A 22,060-nucleotide genomic window follows, 5' to 3' on the forward strand; every position below is an offset into this window, starting at 1 on the left:
TAACTTTTAACCATGAATTTATCAGGTTTCGTGGGTTAAGTCAGTGACCCAGATAGGATTCATCCGTTGTATGAGGTGATTCTCTTGTTGTCATTTTTACTTCAGAGCTGGTAAATAAAGTGTCTGAAACTCTGACAATTTTATGCCTTTGCCAATCTTTAAATCAGAAATGGCTGAATCGATTTAAGGATTTTGTAAGAAAAAAAATTGCACCCATGCTGACATCCTGTGAACCGAATTTCTCCCAAAGTGATTTCAAATGTGTGAGTTATGGACCTCTATAATGAAAAGTCTGACATATCTTGAACTATAGCAGAACACAGGGTACCTCTATAATGTACAGAAACATTGTGTTTTCCTTTCCTGCAGTTAGTACTTCATAACCGTTCAAAATTTGGGAAGCATTACTGTCTTACAGAAAATACCCCAGCAAATTATTTTTTCATTCCAAATTTTAATTATTTTTTGTTTCATTTAAGTCAAAATCCTGCAACTTTGCTCATAATAGTGCATTCAATCAGGAAACGTTAAGTCACTTTATAAAATATGTAACATTTTCCTTTTTAGAAATGGAGAAACCAAATGCATAGAGAAGTAAAGGGTTCTGACATCACTTCCAGTGTTGTTTAATACTGTCTCATTGCTGTAATAAATGAATGTGCCCTTTTATTGAATGTAGTGCCTTGGGAACTGCTGAGAGATGGGGATGAATATGTGCTGATTTGTGATGGCTGATGGTATTGAGAGTTACATGAAGTGTCTTGGTGGACATAGGTGTGTTTATTGTGGCAGTACTGAGGTCCCCTGTGGATGGTGGCCCTGTTGCGTGGAGAACTGCTGAGATGCAGAGAGCCTTTCTTAAGGTTTTTTTCGGCTGACCGTAACAGAAAAGCAGTTGGTGTTCTTATCTGCCTCCTAAAACAATGTGTGCATGACTCTGTGTGCATCTGTCAACAAACATGATCCTTTTCTGATGTTTGCATGCGCTGTTATCCAAAACACAGTGGCAAAAGAGAAGCCTCGACGTTAACTTCATTTTATGCAGAGCAGCTCATAGTGGACTCTCTTTGCCCCTCAAAGGACTCTTTGATCCTTACCACTGCCCATAGTTCTTCTTGCCCCGTGGGAATCTCTTTGTACTCTGATTCTTGAAACTGATACGATTCCTCTGATCTGACATCAGAGTGTTTCAACAAAAATAATTTCCTTTTCCTTCAAGAGCCTGGAACTTGGTAATCTACTATAGATCTTGCAGAAGTTGAAAATATAGAAATCCATCACTGAAGGTTCTCTTCCAAGACTCCTTTCTGATATTGTTGCTAAATAAATGAAACTTGTTTTGGGTGACATTGACCTAGAATTGCTTGGCCACGCAAGTCAGACAGAGGTCATGCAGAAGTCGCCGGGCTGGTCACCAAGCTACCCTACAGCCATCCGCCTTTCAATCCTCTTGGATTGGGAAATCTCCTCACACAAGAAACACACTCTTAAAATATATTACTGTTTTCAGTAGAAGAGCTAACCATTTGAGTTAGTTTCTCAAATGCTGGCACCAGATACTGAGAACATTACAAGGTGTTATTCTAACTAAAGCAAGTTCCCTGATACATTTTTCTTAAAACCTTTTGCTGAATCACAGAACTATGCCTGTGGTTGATTTTTTTTTTTTTTTTCCTGCCTCCCTGTCACTACCTTTCAGCAAAAAAACGTCTTAAAAGCAGTGAATTGGGACTGGCTGGGCTCCTGCTTTTCCCAGGGTCCCCCACCTCCCAGTACAGGTAGTGGCCGCCTGTTTGCCAGCTGGCTCCTGAGCTTGGGAACCATCAAGATGCCTGGCTTGGTTGGCATCTGCTATTTGCTCGTAGGCTGCACCCATCATTCCTACCAGGGAAAGCATTCATAACCAGAAAGCTGCCTCCTGTGGTGGCTTTCAAGGGGCTTGCCATAGTCCTGGGCACACAGAAGCTTTTGCTTCTTCTCAATCAGAAAAGATCCTTAATATTTCCACCTTTGCAGCCAGCTGGTAAATGCCTAGCTGCAAAACAGGTGGGGGGGGTTGCAGTCCTCTCAAGCTTGAGTCAATGTCAATTGTTCACAGCTCTGTGGGCCTCTGGGTCTGAACCATGTGGTCCTTAATGTGTATTAATGACCTGCCTGCTGCTGCAGAACAAATGAAACCTGTGGTTGGTTTTGGAGGGGTTTTTTTGCTATGCAAGAAATATTTTAAAAAGCTCTTACTGTTGTTAGAATACAAAAAGATGACTAACTCGCTACTGGAGATTATTTGCAGCTTCCAAAGCACCATGGATTTTGCTATACAATTACTGCAGCACTTTGAAGTGATGCTGTTAAGAGCCAGGAGTTTTGCAAAAATAAGCATTTACTATAGACTTTCTACAGTATTAATCAAAAACCCTTTTAAAAAGTGTTCTCGATTTCCTTGACTGAAATCAACCATCTCTTCCTTTCTTTGTTTGTGTAGGTTTTTTGGTTTGGGTTTGGTTTTTTTTTTTAATTTTCCTGATCATCTCTCTGTTCTCTGGGTTCAGTTTAGGGCTGCTCTGTTTTACCACGCAGACCTGCCTCAACTTGCTTCCTTTATGCTTTTGCATCCATGGAGTTTGCTAAAATTTATGAAGCCCAGTTGGGACCGGGGATTTTAAAAGGCCCGTAATCTTCACTGACATCTATTTTAAATGTTGTTTGATGTGTGGCAGTGTCCTTGATAACCAAAAAGGCTGAAAGGCCCATCAAGACCTGTGCAACCATGTCCCTCTGAAAGCCAGCCCTCTGCTGGGAAGCTCACGGAGGCTTCTTTTCACCAGTGCAATGCAGGACTTATTTCTTTGGCCTAAATTGCCGTGTGTCATTTCTTCATGCACAAACATAAATATGCAGCACATCAAATCCTGGGTGAGCAAAGAACTAAAACATCTATAAATAAATCAGGCTGCTTCTCCTGAAGGGGAAAAAAAAATAATGAGTGAATGAAACCTAATTTTCTCTTTGAAGCACTTGGGGTGTGCTGGATACTTTGGGCTGGGTTGCCTATCGAGCGCTTTGGCAGTGTCTGTGGCCATAACTTGTCCACAGAACTTGTAAGGGATCTGTTTAAAAAAGATTAAAGCAAATAGCTCTTTACACAGCGTGTTGTGAGCTTCTGGAATTTGTTGCCACAGCAGTCTGTAGGAGTAGATAGTGTCTGTAAGTTAAAAAAAGGATTAGGCATCTTTGTGGATATGAAGTCTGTAGACAGACACGAAAGGGCATAGCTGCCCCTGTACCCCCCAGTATCCTTCAGCCCGCGGTTGTGGGCGCCGGGGTAGGCCGAGGGAGCTGCACTAAATGTCCTAGGGCTGAAACATGGGGGTAATCGTGCACAGTGTTCAGGAATCACATCATGGAGTCGTGTTCAAGATCTCCTGTGTCTCAACGCTTGTGAAGCCCAGCCACACGCCACCCCTTTTCTGTCTCCTTCTCCGCATGCCTGCCATGCTTACACACACCACCCGGGCTGCTGGCACGGCGTCTGCGGGGCCCGGGTCACATACTGGCCTGGCTGTCATGCCCTGTTGGCTTCCTTTTAGGCCCTGATTCATCTTCATTTTATCTCCAGAAAGCTGTATGGAAAGTAATGCTCTCTGTTCTCATCACCATTTTGTCCCTTCTAAGACTGCTGTAGCTGAGGGATGGCGTTGAGTAACATGTTGTAATTAATTAAGACAAAGGATTGCACATGGAAAAGTCTGGTCTAAAGTGCAGACCAGCAGATGAGGTTAAAACGTTTTTGTTCTTTGACTTTGTTCTTGTTTCTCTGTCTTCATTTCTGTGGCATTTTGCCTCCATTGAGACTTACTTAGTATGCATCAGCTCCCGTGAGTTATTATCAAGGCTATTTTTCATTTTCTTATATTACTTCTTGATACTTTTGTATTGTGGCAGCGAGATTGAACAGGGTATTAGCGCTCTCATGGTGTTTTTCTGGAAGAGATCTTATCAGAGGATCCTGATGAAGTCCCAACAGGTACAAGGAAACTTGGCTAACTTGGCTGTGTTGTTGCTTTACAAATAACTAGTGCCTTGTCATATAAAAATTAATATTAAGTGGATAATATATGTTTAGAAGCATTTGTCTTTCCACTGCTATGGTGACATACATTGTGAAAGAGGTTATATGTATAAAATTATTTGAGATAGATACATATATATATATATATATAGTCTGTATTGTATTCCTTCTTACCTTTCCCATGAACAGGTTGGTGTCCTGGGTGATGAAGAAGAGTGGGTGAATCTTCATGAGGTGGAGAATGAACCTGATGCTCAGATGCTGGAAGTACCAAACCTTACTCCTTACACTCATTACAGGTAAGAACAGCAGGTAATTAGCTGCAGCATGGAAAAAAATTAGTAAATAGCAGCATGCAACAGCTTTCCTAATCAGAAACAGCTGGCTGTGGCTTATAATCTGAACAAAAGGGAAAAGGTTTTCTGTTTTCATCGTTTATACTTAAAATTGCTTGTCTTATATTTTAAATTGTGATTTACATACAATACGATTTGTAAGGTGAAAAAGGAAACCCAAGTGCACAGTGAAATGCTGTTACGAGAAACTGATATCCTCTGACTTCCCTCATCTAAAGGGTGCACCAGTGTAACATCAGTCAGTGACAAATCAATTGTAGTTAAACTGTTGCAAACGTGTAATTACATATTTACATCAGTTTAAGCATTGTTTTATTGACTTAGCTTAATTTGGTAACATCAGTGAGATGAAACCTTTGTTTATAAGAATTTACAAAGTTAAGCTTAATAGATATATGCAATGCTGGAACTGATTGAAGTGAATCTACGTGATGGGTGCACCCCAGTTAAACGAGATTGATTTTTTTGAATCAATTCAAGTGATGCGTTGCTTTAGTATAGACAAGATTTGAGAATTTGAGGTACTCAATCCTAATGAAAAATACTTTCATGCAGTAGCTTGCTAATGTAAAGCCTGGTTGCAACGAGATATAGCGGCAAGTGTTAAATCAGCTTACCAGAACCTTCTCCATTCTGCGCTGGCTAAAGGGCGTATTAGCCAGCCCATGTGCTGCTGTGAGCCAGTAGCAGGAGCAACAGAGTAAAGCTTGTATAATTTACAGCTAACTCAGTGCTGGTACACTAATTTTCTTCCTTTAGTCAGAAGCCTAGGAACATAGTGAATTTCTCACAAACTCTCCTCTGAAGTGTTTTACACCTTATCCTCTAGAGCTAAACATTTTACTAAAGGCTCTTTGAAAATTTTGAGCTTGGGCAGAGGTTTAGGAAAATTATCTTCAGCTAGAGAAGATTTTGCTGCCCTCATAAAGGCGGATCCTTCAAGCTGAACAAGCAGAGGTGAATAGTAAAGTGCAGGTCAAACCAGAGTTCAGTGTTCAACGTCCATGCAAAATAGGAAAGACTTGCACACCGAGCAGGGGTATGGAGAAATGTCTTTGGGATAAAAAATCCTGAGGAAGACTATGAGGAATTTGGGGTGGTTGGTTTTTTTTCCGTTGTTAAACTTTTTGGTTTATTTTACATCCCGCATCTCTCTTGCATCCATTGAATTCTGGAGTGATCCCAGTTATACAGGAATCTTTACACTTCCAGCTCTCCTCTGATTTTTCCATCCTAAGCAGCCCCTTGAATTTTGCCTGGTCTTTTTCTCTCATGCATGCACAGACACGAGCTTTTTTGGTTTTATTTCAGTATTAAGCAATTGTATATTATTTTTTTGAAACTTAGAAAGTTGTTGTCGAATGGTTTTGTTGTCTTCTGGTCAGCTTTAGTCATTGCCCACCAAGGAAATACATTGCCAGAGCTAATTATCAGACTGCATATTTATCGGCCAGCTTCTTCTCTATATTTTGTGCCACTGTCTGAGAGTGAAATCAAGGACAGCATTTGTTTAATGTGTTTCCTTTAATGCATTTTCTAGGGAGATCAGAGCAGATAAACAAATGCAACTATATTGGCTAGCTCACCCTTTTCCCAAGCTCTGTCATTAGGTCCAAAAATTGTTTAGTATGAACAGGTCATGTATTTATGTGCCAGTGCTGGATACCGCTAATTGCTTGTGACGGGTGAGAGTATCTGAAATGTACAGCACGTCTTAATTATTTTGTGCTTCCTGGAAAAAAGATTTCTCTAAATCTTTTGTGACCCAATAGGGATTTCTTTTGTAGAAGGGATGGTTTCAAGCAGACAGGGTATTTTTTAAAGACGTATAGCCATATTAAATAACTTAATCTTTCTTGTGCAGGAAGGCTGAAAATGCAGCACGGGGATAAATCAGCTTCTTTCAACCAGTAATTGAGGGGAAATGTTATCACTAGTATATTTTTTATATTGACAAGGAATGAGAATATCCAAAGTTTGATATTTTAATACCTTTCTGAATGTATTGTACAAGCGTTGGAAGAGAAAATCACTTACTGCTAGCATAAGCTCATCAGACCTGCTATAATTAACATAAATTTCTCACACAAATACCTCAGTTTCTAATAGACCCTAAGCTAATCTCATTTTCATTTTTTTAATACCTGAGAGGATCTGAAAGCAGTTACCATAAAGCATTCAGCAGTGAATACCAAGGGGACCTGCATGCAACGACCTTTGTAGAACATTTAGAAAGACCTAATTTGTATTTTTCCATCTTTTTCCTATTCTGGAAAGAGAGGTGCTATTCGCTGAGCTGGTAGAGCATGCACTGCATCTTTCCTTTGCTCCAGGTTCCGGATGCAGCAGGTGAACGTGGTGGGTCCCAGCCCGCTCAGCCAGCCCTCCCGAGTCATCCAGACGCTGCAGGCGCCACCAGATGTTGCCCCTGGGAGCGTCACCGTGCGCACGGCCAGCGAGACCAGCCTGTGGCTGCGATGGGTGGTGAGCTCCGAGCAGGGCTGGGGGTGCAGGGCAGCTGGGTACCAGTGCTTGGGGTGCAGCTACTGGCCCAGGGGGTCAGGCCAGTGCTCCAGAGTGCCTTGTCCTTGCGTTCAGCATAAGGAGTAACAGCAAAATTATTTCCTTTTTCAGAATAGGTGGAAATCTGAGACTTACTTAAGTGCCTTATTAATCACCTAAATTGCTTACTGCCACTATATCTGCTGCTTCATCAGAGGAATATACGCCTGTGTGTAAAACCTTGGCTTTTGAGACTCTCTAGTACCACAGTCTGGGTCAACACGTGGGATAAGAATATAATACTCAAGCCAGTTTGCAGTTTCCTAGGGCTCAGTTGTTTGCTTTGTACAAAACCATTCCCAGAAGGTGCGCGCTGGCCATTGGCAATCATCCTGCAGGTACTGAACAGCTGTGATTCAAGGGCAGCAAAGTTTGCACATTACACTCCTGCAGGAACATTATATTTGTGAAAGGATGTGGAGTTATGTGATAAAATGTAGAAAGAAATGATTAATTGTGAAGATGCAGTGATTGCTGACATTGTTGTGCCCTGTTGACTGTCTCAGTTGCCTGCAGAGTTGCCTCACTGGGATTTACTTGGCAATTAACCTGCTCCAGGATGGTTTTTCTTCTCTCCTGTTAGGCAGAATTTTCCACTGGGGTTACTGTGGTGTGAAGTTGATGAAGCACAGCTTTTCTTTTGCCCAAATGTTGGCTTTTCTGTGCATAAAATCATTATGTCTGGAGGTCAAAATCAGGCTAGAAACCAGAAGGGTTTTTCTCCCTTCAGAAAGGTATAATTCCATTTCCTCAATGGGACACTGCACTTAATTCAGAACCTTGAAAGACCAAACATCCAACTTGAAGGTGTCACCTCACTACTCATTGAAAAGCAAAGCCACTGCAGTTCGTTTGATAGGACCCACATAACTCACTCCTGGCTTTACCACATGAATAACATGCCCACATCATTAAACCTTTGGTACTAAATCCAGACCTATATATCTCCCATCAAAATTGCCTCAAGGTTGTTTTAAGAGACTTTAAAACATTCTTAAGATTGTGCTTCCTTGCTGTGCTACCTGGAAAACTGGTTTTCATGAGTCAAAGTGTGCAGGGTTCAGGAGGAGCAAGAGCCACAGCTAAAAATGACCTGATACACCTTATGGTTATGCTTAATGACATCAGTATTTGAAATGATTTAATCTTTTTTTCAAGACCTGTGTCTCCCTGGGAGCAGGGAATTCCTTCCTACAGAATAAGGGTCACATTTCTAGCCCTGCTTGCCTGTGGAATACAGTCTTCTAAGCTGTGAAATGCTCATGTGGATCAAGCTTTGCCAGTGATTCAGAACTGAATCTCACCCATCCGTGGCGTCATGTAGTTAGTTTTATGGGGAAAAAACTCTAAACTTCATGAAGTAGGCTAATTATTTCATATTCTAATCTCTGAAATTGCTTGGGGAGTTGGAATACTAGAATAAATCTCTGCTGATAAATGAGTAGGCAGAGCGTCAGTAAAAACAGTAAAAAAGTGTACGATAAATGAATTTGTCACATGCTTCAGCAATTTATCATTCCTATCCATAATTAATCACAAAGCTCTGAAATATATTGTATTCATATCATCTCTGTTGATACACCCACAGCAAATGGCATAGTTCTGTAAGCATATCTATTTGGTTCAAAACTAAAGATAAAAATGAAAAGAAAATTTCAAGCAACACAGAAATTTAGAGATTATGAAACATAAATAAGACAGAAGATCAACCTCTTGATCTTTTTTGCCTTCATACGGCCTTAGACGAGTTCAGATAGCCTTGGTATATAGTTTGGAAAGCCTGGCAATGTGTTTCACGTAGGAATGTTGTGCTTTTCTTTGTCATTTGCCAGCCCCTCCCCGACACACAGTATAATGGCAATCCAGAGTCAGTGGGGTACAGGATAAAATTCTGGCGTTTGGATCTGCCGTCTTCCACCCTGATGAAGGTTATTAATGACCGGTTGGAAAGAGAGTACACCGTTGAAGATCTGGAGGAGTGGACAGAGTATGAACTGCAGATCCAGGCTTTCAATGCCATCGGGGCAGGACCATGGAGTGAAGTAGTGAGGGGTCGTACACGGGAGTCTGGTAAGTCAAAGCACCGTGTCTGCTGTGGAAGACACGTCCCAGAACTTCAGCATTTTCTGCCCCATGTTCATTTTTTTGTTGGCTTTTTTCTTTTTTGATGCAGGTGGGGTTTTTTGGTTGGTTGTTTTGGTTTGTTTTGTGTGTGTTTGTTGATCCATTAAATCTAAAATGAAAGAAAAAAAAAACATCTCTAGATGCACTGAAGGCAAAAAGACATATAGACGTTCGAGGGAGTTACTTATTTTATTCCTACTCTGCTTTCATGCATAAACCTGCAGGTTATTTATTTAAAGCAAACAAAACAACCTCTCCCCATTCCTGTCCTTGTTTGGCAGCAGCATGGACAACACAAGGCGTTTGCATGCAGCCTTCTCTGGCTGAGCAGGTCTCTCATGCTTCCTCTCCCCTGCCCCAGCACCCCCTTGCCCCTCATTCTCCCCCTGTCCCTTTGTACTTGCAGGGTCAGGAGGATTTTCTCACTAGTTGTGGTTACCTGAAATTTAATTTCAAGCACCAAATATTTCTAAAAGGGCACAAGTCATTTTAAGAGAGCTGATTAGCCCTGTAGAAATAAAATAATTATCTGAGCTTTTGATGACACGTTTTCAAAACTGCCTTTTCAAATTGTGTGTACAAGGCTATATAGACATAACCTGCATATAGACCTAGAGCACAAGTACGTATTGTCTAGCTGAATTGCCCATATTAGCACAGAGGCTTCAAATAGAAGGAAACCCTCAATCTCAGGCAACAACGTTTGAAAATAATACACAAGTATTATTTTGTGAATATTGTTAGCATATTAGCATATTGTTAACGGTGAATTATTGTTAGTAAAAACAGTGAAGACAGAACTTGAAAAGCTGCTCTCTAGCTGCTAATTTCCACAAAACCTATTTCTAAACATACCATACATGCACCTGATACACTAAAATCCATATTGCAAGTGAATAACAAAATTGATTACATTTATAGTTTAAAAGTTTAATAATAAAAGCTCTTTGTGACCTGCATTTATGCAAAGTTCAACACTGATATTTTTTCTTACTCATTTTTCCTATTTTTCTTATTAAAAATGTTTTGGAATTTAATCCTATGCATACCCTGCACTTACAGATGCACGTATCCGTGTCTGTGCACTCTGTACCACGCAGCACTACTTGGTGGAAAGCGTGAACGTGCTGTGCACAGCAGGATTTGGTCTGCTTGTTCAGATAACTATGCTTTGAACTAGCCAAGGAGAAGGCTAAACAAAGTCATCCCCCTCCATTAAAGTGCTGCTTTTTGGGAAGTAGTAATTGGAAAGCTATTGTCGGCATTATTTTAAACAAGGCATGTTTGCGCTGGAGTTAGAGATAGCATGAGCCAGCCAAAATAGTTTTGAAGCATTCCGTATCACAATAAAAAGATACCACGTTCTCCACTTTCTCCTTTCTGCTGTTCTTCAAACACTTCTTTTGAGATGTAGTAAATACTAAGATTAAGTGATTTCATAAAACCTCAGGATTATAGAGCTCTTGCTCAGCATCTAAAGATCAGAGGTTACGTGTGTATTTGGCATTTTCTCTTGCAGTATTAAAAGGAGGTTGACTTGAAACTGATTGTAGGAGGCACACAGAAACTGGGATCAAAATAACACAAAGCTGTGATCTAGGCCATAAGGACTCATTTGTTTTTTTCCATGTGTTTTCTTTGATACGAACATCTGATTTCTTGAACAGAGCAAGTCAGGGCTCAGGCTTTTGGCTGTATCTTCTCTGATTTAGAATACACAAGAAGCGCTGGCATAGCGGCAAGCTGCGTGAGAGAACTTCAGGGAATCTGTAGCTAACCTGTGTGCACAGTCAAATGGGGTTAAAATGCAAATAAAAGATATCTAAAGCCAGAGAGAAAGGTCAGAGCATTTTTAGGTCTGTCTTCTGAACTATAAGAATAATTCTGTTTATCGCTTATGTTTTCCAAGTACTTTAAAGTGTCCTAAATATTTTTTTTTTTCGTTTTGTAGATAGTGTCTTAGGGAAGTTGATTTTGCCTGCTGCTGCAGATCGTAAATATCCCTCGCAGCTGGCCAGAGGTACCTTGGCCAGGATCACATGGTGATTCCTTGGCAGAACTCACGGTTCTGTGGTTTACATGGTCCAAGGAGCCTGGGAAGGCAGAGCCCAGGCACTAAATCAGCTCATGGTACCTAATGCCAGTGCGGCCACTGGAGTCCAAAATCTTTATTGAAAATAAAGCTGTACTGGAGCACTGCTGTTTATTCTAGGATATGCAATCATATCACTAATAGCTGAGCACACATGCTATAACAATAAAGGAGCATGCCATTACAGGTATGCGCCAGTTTCTGGAGCGCTTGACTATAAAATATATTGAAACCAAAGAAACTATGAGAAAATAACTAGTGCTATAGGTTTTGGTAACCCAGGCTTGAAAAACGGTTGGGAAACCCTAAAATGAAAATCTGGGGTAGGGTTGCAAGCAGCTGAAGATGGAGGGGGATGAATTAGGATTTTTAAACAGGACAGGTTTTATCCATCCAAAATGTTTTTATAATGTTAGAAATTAAATAACTCATTAAATTTTACAGTGTAAAATAACTGCAGAGTAACAAGCTCAGTTTCCACTCAATAAATTGACAATGGTAGTAGATACAATACAGAGAAAGCACGAAAATGCGAAAGACCTCTAATGTATAAGAACCACCTTGACAGGGCTGGTTTGTTTTAGCTACAAACAATTTATCTCAAATACACTTAACACAGTGCCTTAATATTTTTGGGGCTTCTAATATTTACCTACATGAATGTGTATGCTTGTCTTGCAAAATAATAGTGTGTTCGCATATCTATGGCAAGGCTCAGCCTCCCGATGCTTCAGAGGCTGACCTTCATGAAGCACTTACTGTGTGGGGTGATGAAGCATCACCTGATAATTCACATGTTGTGGTCCGGTGTCCCTGTGGGGATTTGTCAGTTTCTGCAAGCTGAAGATTTGGCCTGTGGGACCCAGTTTTATAGGCAGTGGTTGCGGACTGCAGCTATGCTGCTTTTGCCGTGACCGTTGCTCTAAATTGGCACTTCCTAATTGACGTCAGAGGTACAATACACCACTTACATTTTTACTTTGAAAAACCAGTGATGGATGTTGAGCCAAAATGAGCTGCAAAAGTGGAGAGAACTACTGCATCCCACTATCTAGCTTTCTTAGAAAGCCAGAATACAGGCTAGCTTATTAAAAGCTCCTTTTGGCCCAATTAGAGACATAAAACCAGCATCATTTGCTATAAATCAAATGTGGCTCTGTCAGATGTAGAAAGAGGATGCATGATCTTAGACGCCAACATGGATAACCTTAAAAACTTGAGTTCTTATTGAAGTTCCAGTGCAAAGTGCCAGTAGCTGTATAATTTCCTGCGTTTGATCTTCCGAAGTACATCATGCAGCTGGCAGTTTGCTGGATTAGCTCGTCATTTAGTTCCAGTGTTTCCGGTTCATTTTGTTAAAGCTCTGAGATTTTTTTGGACACTCTTGCTTGGCTTCTGTGCTCTTCTTGCTGGCTACTAATGAGAATGTGGCTTTAGAGCTTATAACAAAGTCTTCAGTGCAACAGTTAAGGACACCAGCGTTAGGGAAGGGAGCTTGCAGAGGAAAAAGGGATCTATTGCCTCACTCAAGCCAGTAATTAGTCTTAGCAAACTATAATTTCTTTGAATCAAGGTATCCTGAGAGAGGAGAAGGGGTCAGAGAAGTGAAGGTTACATTTCAGTTCATTCTTAAAAGGTCGATTAAAGTCTGTTACTCGATGACAGACTGGCAACGATAAGATCCACAGTATCACTTGCAGATCTTGAATTCATCCAGCCCCATTAGAATAAAATTCTCAACACTAATATGAGAACTGGCGAATTAAAGCACGCTCAAGGAACGCAAGTATTTTTTGCCATTTAGGCATTGGACTTGGATTCCTTTCCAGCGAGAGAGGACATTTAGCTGCTCTGGCTGTCACTGGGAATTAAGAGGAACCTGGGCTCATCAATCTTGGGATAGACCATTCCCTCCTTCGTTAGCTCCCAAGTCCCCCCGCCAGCAGCGGGGTGGTGCACACACCGCAGAGCAGGCGTACGCTCAGGGCCAGCCTGGGCGCAGCTTCCACCTTCTGTCAATTCGGGAAAACTCATGGCTGTTGATTAAAGAGGAAAAGAAATATTTGTAAAACAAACAAACTTTTTCTCTCTTGAAAGGCTTCAAACCAGATAAAAAATGTGGCTGGAAAGGGCTCCTTTCCTCTACGCATCCTGGTTTCCTGCAACCCACCTCCACCCTTTCTCTCTCCAGAAGTGATTCATGTGGGAGTAGCTTTGTGAAGATCTACAGATAAAGTTATGGCAGCTATCCAAAGACATTCATGGCTCCTGGCAATCTATTTTCCTTTAACATAATTATATCCTTGTGGGGGATAAATCTAGCAGAAAATTTGGGAAAAAGAAAAAAAAAAAAAAGGCACTTCAGCATTGGAGGGGAAAAAAAAATTAGATTTTTAGTCCACTGCAGTTTTGTGTGATGATGCTCTGTTTTTCATGTCCCACATAACTGGTAGCAGAGAAATTGTTTCAGAAATTACTGTCTTTGTGGTTAACCTTGAGTGCACAAGGGTGGTGTGTGTGTGAATTTTTTTTTAATTTGTATTAATTCTGGTGTCATATTCATTATCTCGTTCGTGTTGCTAGGAGCTTCAGGAGCTCTCCTTCAAAACAGCAGATCTGTTCTTTCATTCGGACAGCCAGGAAAGCATTACTTTTGGCAGAGATTTGTGCTCCTTTTTGTGATGTATTCAGGACCTAATCAAGCCTTACTGTCCATAAGTGCTTGTGTAACATAACTTGGGGAATGTTCTCTTGAGGTCTGACAGGTGGATCATGCTTTAAAGCAGGCTGTACCCTTCAGATGTTGGAAATGCCACGGAGGAAGGGGGGGGGATAAAATAAATGCAAAAGGGCAGCATAAAATGTGAACTCTTAAAAATAGCCTCAAATTCTGCTTGTGTAACATGGCATGCTATTAAGCTTGCCTACAAAAGCCTGCAGTTGTGTGGTGGTTCTGCATCAGTTAGAGTTTTAATGGCATGAGAAAATGCAAGTTTGCTTTTCTCTCGAGTCAGAGAAAATTACAGTGTTCCTGTGCCATCCGTTCTAATGATGTTTCTAGTTTCATAAGAGCCAATTTTGCAACATAAATGAAATAGGCATATCTTTCAGTTACACTGTATCAGTCCCTGAAAATACACCTTGCATTAATGTATCCGTCTATAATTGATGTATTGCAAATGTTGAGCACTATCACATAATCAAAAGGCTTAGAGGTTAAAGAACTTCTTACTGAACTGGGAGTGCAATCCAGTCGTTGAAATTATTGCTAACTCTAGACAAGATGCTATAATTCCCTTTCAGATAATATAGGAAGCCAGGGGGGTGTAAAACTTCTTGTTCGAACAGATCGTACCGTAAGATAAACTCCCATTCATAAAGATTTCTCGCTTTTGGCACAGGGAAATAAAATGTATGTGAAAGAAATACTAGGAGATAGACTTCTGTAGAAGTCCAGCAATTTAAACTTAATTCTAATTACTGCAGATATATAGAACTTGAAATTTATTCATATCTGACTGTATTTACTGTCTTATCTGTAGACACTGGTTAGTATTAAATGTTTAGCTCTTTACAAACATTGTGATTTCTAAGATGAACTGGCAAGAAACTGTGAAGCAGGCTGAAATAGAAAGATGATGTAGGATGAATACAAGAGGAAGGGGTTGCCGGGAACCTGTTCCATCCTTTTGATTGGAATACTCTTCTATGGGATCCTGGAATAATCCCAAGCAGATAGGGAGATGGAGCAAAATGATCTGGTATGTCTCACCTATTTCTGCTTTTTGGTGATGCCATGTCATTCCAGTTCCCTCTGCTCCTCCTGAGAACGTCTCTGCTGAAGCCGTGAGTTCCACCCAGATCCTTCTGACATGGGCCACAGTCCCGGAGTCCGAGCAGAATGGTCTGATCCTGGGTTACAAGGTATGCAGCTGGAGTTTCATGCTCATTTAATCTTTAATACGTTACATGGATATGGTTTTGCATTTGCTATTTATTATTCACCTGCTGGATAGTTATATTATTCATGTCAGCTACAGAGGATATAGGAAGCGTGCTGTGTTTGGAAGGGGTGATTGGTGAATATAACCTCATTTTCTATTTTGTGAAAAGGAAGAATCTAAAATGTGTCCCCCTCTTTTCAGCCCACATGTAACAATCCTTTTCTTTCTACATTTCATATTGATTTATTCTGCAGATACTTTTCAAAGCAAAAGATTTAGACTCAGAACCAAAGAGCCAAATAGTGAGAGGTAACCACACTCAGTCCTTCCTGCTCTCTGCCTTGCGCAAATACGTGCTCTACGAGATCCAGGTGCTGGCATTCACTCGTATCGGAGATGGGGTCCCCAGCTCTCCGGCAGTCATAGAAAGAACCAAGGATGATGGTAAGTTTAAAGGTTACCAAAATAAGTATCTTATTTGAGCCAACCTTTTATCAGTGCTTTCTCTCAGTGATGCAAGTGTGGGCTATTTGGAATTTTTTAAATTTTTTTTTTTCCAATGAAGGACTTGGGTGCCTAGCTAGTATCACTCAGCACTACTCCATCGATCGTGGGCTGAGGATTTGGCAAAAACACAGAAAACCAGAGTCCTCTGTTTCATCTTTCCCCACAGCTGATGAAGAGGGGGAAAAAAAAAATCTAAAATTGTACTCTGAAGCTTGGTGTAGACAATTTCTATTGAAGACATTTTTTAAAGGCCAATTATAAATTCCTATTGAAGTTCAATCATTCTCAAAAAAAAAAAATAAGAGTGCTGCAATTGAAAGCAATAAACAAATTGAGTCTGATTGGACTGAAGGAGAGATATGGTATTTACAACTTCAGTAATCCATTCTCTCTCTTTTTTTTTTTTTTCCTCCTGAAAAGGAGGCATTGGCCCTGGAAAATATTCCTACCAGCTTCCTTTTGCAACTGCCTCCAGCACTTCCCATGAGCTCAGGGACTCCGGGGTGCAGCTCGGTGTGTTGAAGGCAGCCCCTTGCCCCGGTGCTGTCTGACCACATCGGTGTGGTGGCAGCATTCCTGCTGAGGGACTCTTGCAGAAGTTTAGTTCCACTCTTAAAATATTTTTGGCTTTGCAGATGCTCAAGTTACTTTTAGTTCCATTATCTTTTCAGTAGTAAATGAATGTTAATATCAGTGTGAGAGGCGTCTGTTTATTGCTGCCAGTGAAGATGAACAAGAAAACCTCTCTCTCTTTTTCATCAAAATCTTTTCACAATAGTGATGGAATAAGTACTGGTTTCTAAAAGCAACTTCATTAAGGTAATTTGGCTGGGCTGAGGACACATTCAGGCTTGAGGCTTACCAAGACATTTTCTGCGGAGTGCAGGGACGGAGCAGGAGCGTGCAGGATCAGGGACAGCAGCTCCCTGATGTTTTTTAGACGTTTTTTCAGCATACTGCCTGCGTGGGGACTTGGCTTTTCTCTGAAAGGAAACAAAGAGAAATTACTGTTACAGAACTCTGCAGGGAGAGAAGCAGCGCTCACTGAAATGTACATATCGAACTATAATGAGAAATATTTAAAACTGTTTGTTTTTGATAACCCCATTATAGCAGTTTCCTCCGTAAGTGCATGTTGGCAAATGGTACAAATTGTTCTTCCATCTCTATACCCCTGACATAAATATGTTGTGTCTCCTCTGGGCGCAACTTAATTAAAAGTATCATCAGGGGTAATGCAGGTGGAATTTGTGCTGAAGGGGAAATTTTGCAGCTACTAATGTATGAATTAGCATCTCCTCACCTCACGAACCTGGGATGGTCAGGACAGCCACCAGCCGTCGGTGTTAATGTGCATCTCACCTGCCTCCGGTTCTCCTGCTCAGACCCGGGTCTTTAAAATGCACATGTAAAATCAGAATGTAAAATCAGAAGGCAGTTCAAAGCTGGTGCTGATGGTGTGGGGAGGAGATACTACTGAATTCCAACAAGTATGAAGTGGATTAAGCTGACACATAGCTCTCTGTAAAGGCAACTCAGTGACTTGCTCCACAGTATGTGGCGTTACCCAGTGGTGATGCAGCTGTTGGCAGGGACCCCTTGGCTGTGGAGGTGGGGGTAACTCTCGCAGAGGTCAGAGCTCCTTTGTCACAGCATCCTGCTAAACGTTCCACAGGTGTGGGTAAGACACTGTAGGGTGCACTGGTTCTGTGTCATGTTTGTTGTCTGTGGGTGCTGGAGGCATTTGGCCATGGACAGGATTCCTCAGAATAAATGTATATGATGTGCATACATAGGGGCTCCCCACCATCTGCGGCTGGTGGTGGGATACAGCCCCGGCTGCCTTCTCTGCAAGGGGAGCAGAAAACTTGCAATTCCTCCTCTGACATGCCATGCATGCTAGCACGATCTGATTTCTGTTTTTCTTTCCAGCCCCCGGGCCGCCCGTGAGGCTGGTGTTCCCCGAGGTGAGGCTGACATCCGTACGGATCGTTTGGCAGCCGCCAGAGGAGCCCAATGGGATTATTCTGGGTAAGACAGAGCAGCAAACGCAGGGCTGGGAGGTGAGGGCTGGGGATCACAGCAAGCTCCAGCTGTTGGGTTTTCCTTCCCCTTGCACATTGGATTAGAAAGCACACATAAGCAAATCTGTGGCTAAAGAAAAGAAGAGATGTTGGTGTCAGCTGACAGACGTGGTACCGGGAGTCTGCCCGGCTCCACGGTGTGTTTTCCTGAGCCAGAATTACATGTCATTCATGGCACTGTTCGAATTGTTGTCTCTCTTTCCATCTGCATTTGGGTTTGTAACCCATTTGGCTGGCTGCTGGGCAAACTCCTGTGGAGCTGCAGCGAGGGAGAGCTGGATTTTCCCCTCCTTCCCTCCACTCGCTTTTGCCGGCACACCTGCTGTTTCGGTTTCATCTTTGCTTCCTTTTTATTGCTTCCTTTGCATAATACTGGCTGACAGGTCACAGGGAGTTAACTCATATTTGGCTTTCATCAAGGGAGACAGAGGCAGCACGGCATGACAGGAATTTGTGGAAAACCTTCTTACCTTCCTGCTCCCATAACTCTTGGGCTGCCTTTGCAATTGTGGACACCAGCCACTACTTGTACTTAAAACGTGAAGAATTTTACAACCTAAGGATCCATTCCTGCCTCTAAAATTAAAGTAGCTAATAGTTACCCAGCAATTTTGTGTTCTCTGCTGATGTTAAACACATTTTACAGTCGTTCCAGCTGGTGAGTAAAGATTTGTGTCTCAATTCCGAAAACTGAGGCAAAAGCTTTTGGGTTGGGTTTTTTGTTTTGTTTTTTTTCAGTTCTCAGTCTGCCAGGCCTTTCTGCTTCTGGTTTCACCGCCACCGCTCAGCCTTGCGTGTAGACCTTTAGCAGTATTTCCTAAAACCTCCATTGCTGGGTGGAGGGTGCCTGCCTGCCTCAGTGTCATCCCTTTAAATAAAGGACCGGTCTTGCATTGCATTTAAATCTTCAGTCAAGAACTCACAGTATTTGCTTAGGTGTGTAGTTTCCCAAAGTGATCCTGGCGATGCAGGGATATCATCAAATGGGACCCGAAGGCAGATGCTGCAGGGATTTTCTGAGCACAAGAACGAGCCTGTGTGAAGTTTGGCAGCCATTAGCTGTCAGAGACAGATCCACACAGGGTTTCTCTGCAGCTCAGGGAAGCTTGGCTTCCAGGTTGTCTTGTGGGTTTGATTTGTTGCTTTTTTTAAGGAACTGCGTGTCCTAGAACTTGCTCTCAGTAGATACTGGGATTTGAATCACAGGATGTGGTTAAGGAAAAAAAAAATCATTTGATAGAAATGATGAGAAAGTACAAAGGAGGTTTTGCTTTCCCAACTGTGTTCCAATGTCTCATGTTGCTGCACTTTGTCAGCCTTAGTTGCTGAAGTTGCAAACTTGGTGGAGTAGGAGCTCTCTTCTGTGCTGTCTTTGCAGAGCGCTTTGTGCAGTGTATCCCCTTCTCAGCTGGTTCTTACTCATTCCTGCTATGTTGATGATAAAATCACAAAAACGCAGGGTTGGGAGGGAAGGGGAAATTGTCCCTTAAGGAATGCTTGGATGCTCAGCCTGTGGTCTGCTGTTTCTGATGCCTTGCACCGTCACATCCCGGTAACATGTCCCAGGATACTTGCTGCTGTCCTGACTCGACTTTTTTGCGGCACTGGTGGTGTAGCTAAGTAGGTTTATGACCCGCTATTAATTCTTACCCTTTTACTGCAGAACACTTCCAGGTCAGTCAATCCCTCTTTTATATGTACCTGAAGCTTTTTCTTTGTAAGTGTGATAATTGGCAGGTTCCTTTATTGAATTTCATCTTACTGATTCCAGACCATCTCTCCTCATTATCAAGATCACTTTAAATTACACTCTTGTCCTCTAAAGTGCACACAGCCACTCACAATTTGGTTTCATTTTTGGAGTTTGCAAGTAGACTGGCAATTCTATCAGCCAGATCATTAATGAAAATATTGAACAGAACCAGACTCATTCATGAGGTCTCATGAGAGCTTGCTTAGTATGTCCTCCCAGTTTGTTAGCAAACTATTGATAACAACGTTCTGACTTTTTTTTTTTCTGAAAGTGTTCATGTCAAAATGTGTAGTATTTCTCTTAGATTCTGTTTCTTTTTTTTTTTGCTTTTGGTGGGGCTGTGTGCAGCCACACTAAAGCCTTACTTGATGTCGTATCTACTCTTCCCACCTGGCCAATTACATTGTCAAAATGGAAAACAGATTATTTGATATTTGTTATTTGCTCCAGACAAATACATATTGGCTGTTCCTTGGCACTTTATGTTGACTCATATTTTTTTCCCAGGATCTTTCTGGGTATTGAAGTTTAGTCTGATTTGTCCATAATTCCTCTGGGCGGTCTTTCTGCATTTTAAAATATGGGATACTCTGCTTGCCTTTCTGTAGCGTTCTGGGATGTCACCTATCCTTCAAAAGTTCTTGAAGATAATCGCTAATTATTCAGAGACGGCTTCAGCTAGTTAGATGAGCACTGCGGGGCACATTTCATCGGGCCTTTCTGACTTGATTACATCTAGCTTAACTAAGTATTCGTTAAGCTGTTCTCTATTCTAGCCTACATCCCTGCTTATGTTGTTGTCACTTTAATTTACCTTAAGAATCTAGTCAGCATCAACTTTTGTGTGTGTGTGTGTGTAAATGAAGCAGCGGAGGTATCAGCCTTCTGTTCTTTTCTGTCTTGCCTGTCTTGCGCTCTTCTTTTCTTCCCACTAGTTGACTTGTCCTCCTTCTGTCTCTCTGATTTCTGATGTATTTATAAAATCTTTCTCATTGTCTTTGATGCCCTTTAAGTTACAACTCACTTTGCACTTGAGCCATTCGGATTTTGTCCCTACATGCTTGTGCTGCCTATTTATATGCTCCTTTAGACATGTGTCCCGTTTCAACGTTTTGCCAGATTCAGTTTTGATTTTCAGGTCATTAGTAAGCTCTGAATGCAAACACACTGGCCTCTTAACATCTTTGGTCTGCGTTGGGATAGTTGTACCAATTTTGTCTCTTTTAAAACTGCCAGCTAACCTGAATTCCTTTTTCCCTTATAATTCCTTCCCAGGGGGGTGTTACCTGCCAGTTCCCCCAGTCCACCTCTTTTGAAGTCCATTGTCTTTATTCAACAGTTCTTACTCTTTCATTTTTCAATAGTAGAAATATTGAGCTTCATGGAAGCCGCCAATGTCAGAGAGAAAAAGTAAAAATTACTCACGTTGGATACTTCTGTGATCTTTCCTAAGAAGTGACGTCTGCTCCAAAAATAGATAAAAAACAATGTGTAGCATTTGAAGTAAAGGTTGCGAGGTTGGTTTTTTTCCTGTTCACCTTTTAGATCTCATTACTGTAATGAACTTTCAAAACACCACCGTAACCCCCACAGTCAAGTGCACTGAAGTAGTGTTGTTGAAATTAATAAGTTAATGTGATTTTGCACAGTGCCCTTCTATTCACTGGTGGGGTTGGAAAGGAAAAACACTTGCTTTGCAAGAGAACTTACATTCGGAGCCTTTGAACTAATGTTCCTGCTCTGCTAGCTTTGTCCTCCGAGTATACAAGCACCTTTGCAGCTAACATTTTTGTAATCTATATCAAAACATGTTCTAGCATTTCAGAGAGAGATTAGCAGGATGAAATACTGGCAGGCACCAAAAGGAAAACCACTTGTTTGTTTGTTTAAATATTTTACTGCGGAAGACTGCTAGATATTTCCATTTCTCCTTTTGGGAATGTTATGCTAACCATCTGAGGCTTCACTCTGTCTTCTTTTCTGCGCTGTGTTCAGCTATCACCCAACACAGTTCCTTCAAATGCTGTTGAGGAAAAATGATGCATTGATGTGCGTACGTACACCTCTAGCTATGAGCTTCCCTGAAAATGAGAGCCCACCCTGCATCCTTCCAGGCCCTGGTTAGTGTTTCTCATGGTGTCCTTGTATTTAGCATTTACCTGAAGCTTATTGCAAAAAAGTGTAAGAACTGCACTGAGAATTAGAACCAAAATTGAAAGTAATCCACGTTTGCAAATTCATATTTTGATCCTACACTGCCTTTGCACACCCACTGGCCCTTAATCAGATAAGCAGCAAAATCAACAAACTGGATTGCTGCTCCACTGGGCAGCCCGTCACCTCCCAGTATCATTTGGCTTTCCCTAAGTTCTGTGACAAATTAATAAGTGTTTGTATCTCTGCTGCACCATGGCCTGCATGAATGGGTGCTGTCAGTTCTGAAGGGTTTTGTATGGTGATGAGCTTGAAAGCTTTTTTATATTCATGGTGTGTTGTCATCTTCCTGCCTGTTTGCTTTGGGGAATCCACTGGTTGTGTTACAATGACCTAACATTTAACAGGCGGTTCA

General features: G+C 41.5%; 1 protein-coding gene across 4 annotated transcripts in view; it reads left to right on the forward strand.

Moving 5' to 3' along the window:
* Positions 1-22,060, forward strand: part of SDK1 (sidekick cell adhesion molecule 1) — a 412,596-nt gene that overhangs the window by 319,748 nt on the left and 70,788 nt on the right. For all 4 annotated transcript variants that reach the window (XM_056336241.1, XM_056336245.1, XM_056336244.1 and 1 more), the window contains 6 exons: positions 4,259-4,368; positions 6,759-6,909; positions 8,820-9,057; positions 15,012-15,127; positions 15,402-15,591; positions 17,587-17,685. In XM_056336241.1, coding sequence (XP_056192216.1) covers positions 4,259-4,368; positions 6,759-6,909; positions 8,820-9,057; positions 15,012-15,127; positions 15,402-15,591; positions 17,587-17,685 — 904 coding nt within the window. The remainder of the gene's footprint in view (positions 1-4,258; positions 4,369-6,758; positions 6,910-8,819; positions 9,058-15,011; positions 15,128-15,401; positions 15,592-17,586; positions 17,686-22,060) is intronic.

The sequence above is a fragment of the Falco biarmicus genome, chromosome 4 (genome assembly GCF_023638135.1).
Source record: "Falco biarmicus isolate bFalBia1 chromosome 4, bFalBia1.pri, whole genome shotgun sequence".
Taxonomy (NCBI): Eukaryota; Metazoa; Chordata; class Aves; order Falconiformes; family Falconidae; genus Falco; species Falco biarmicus.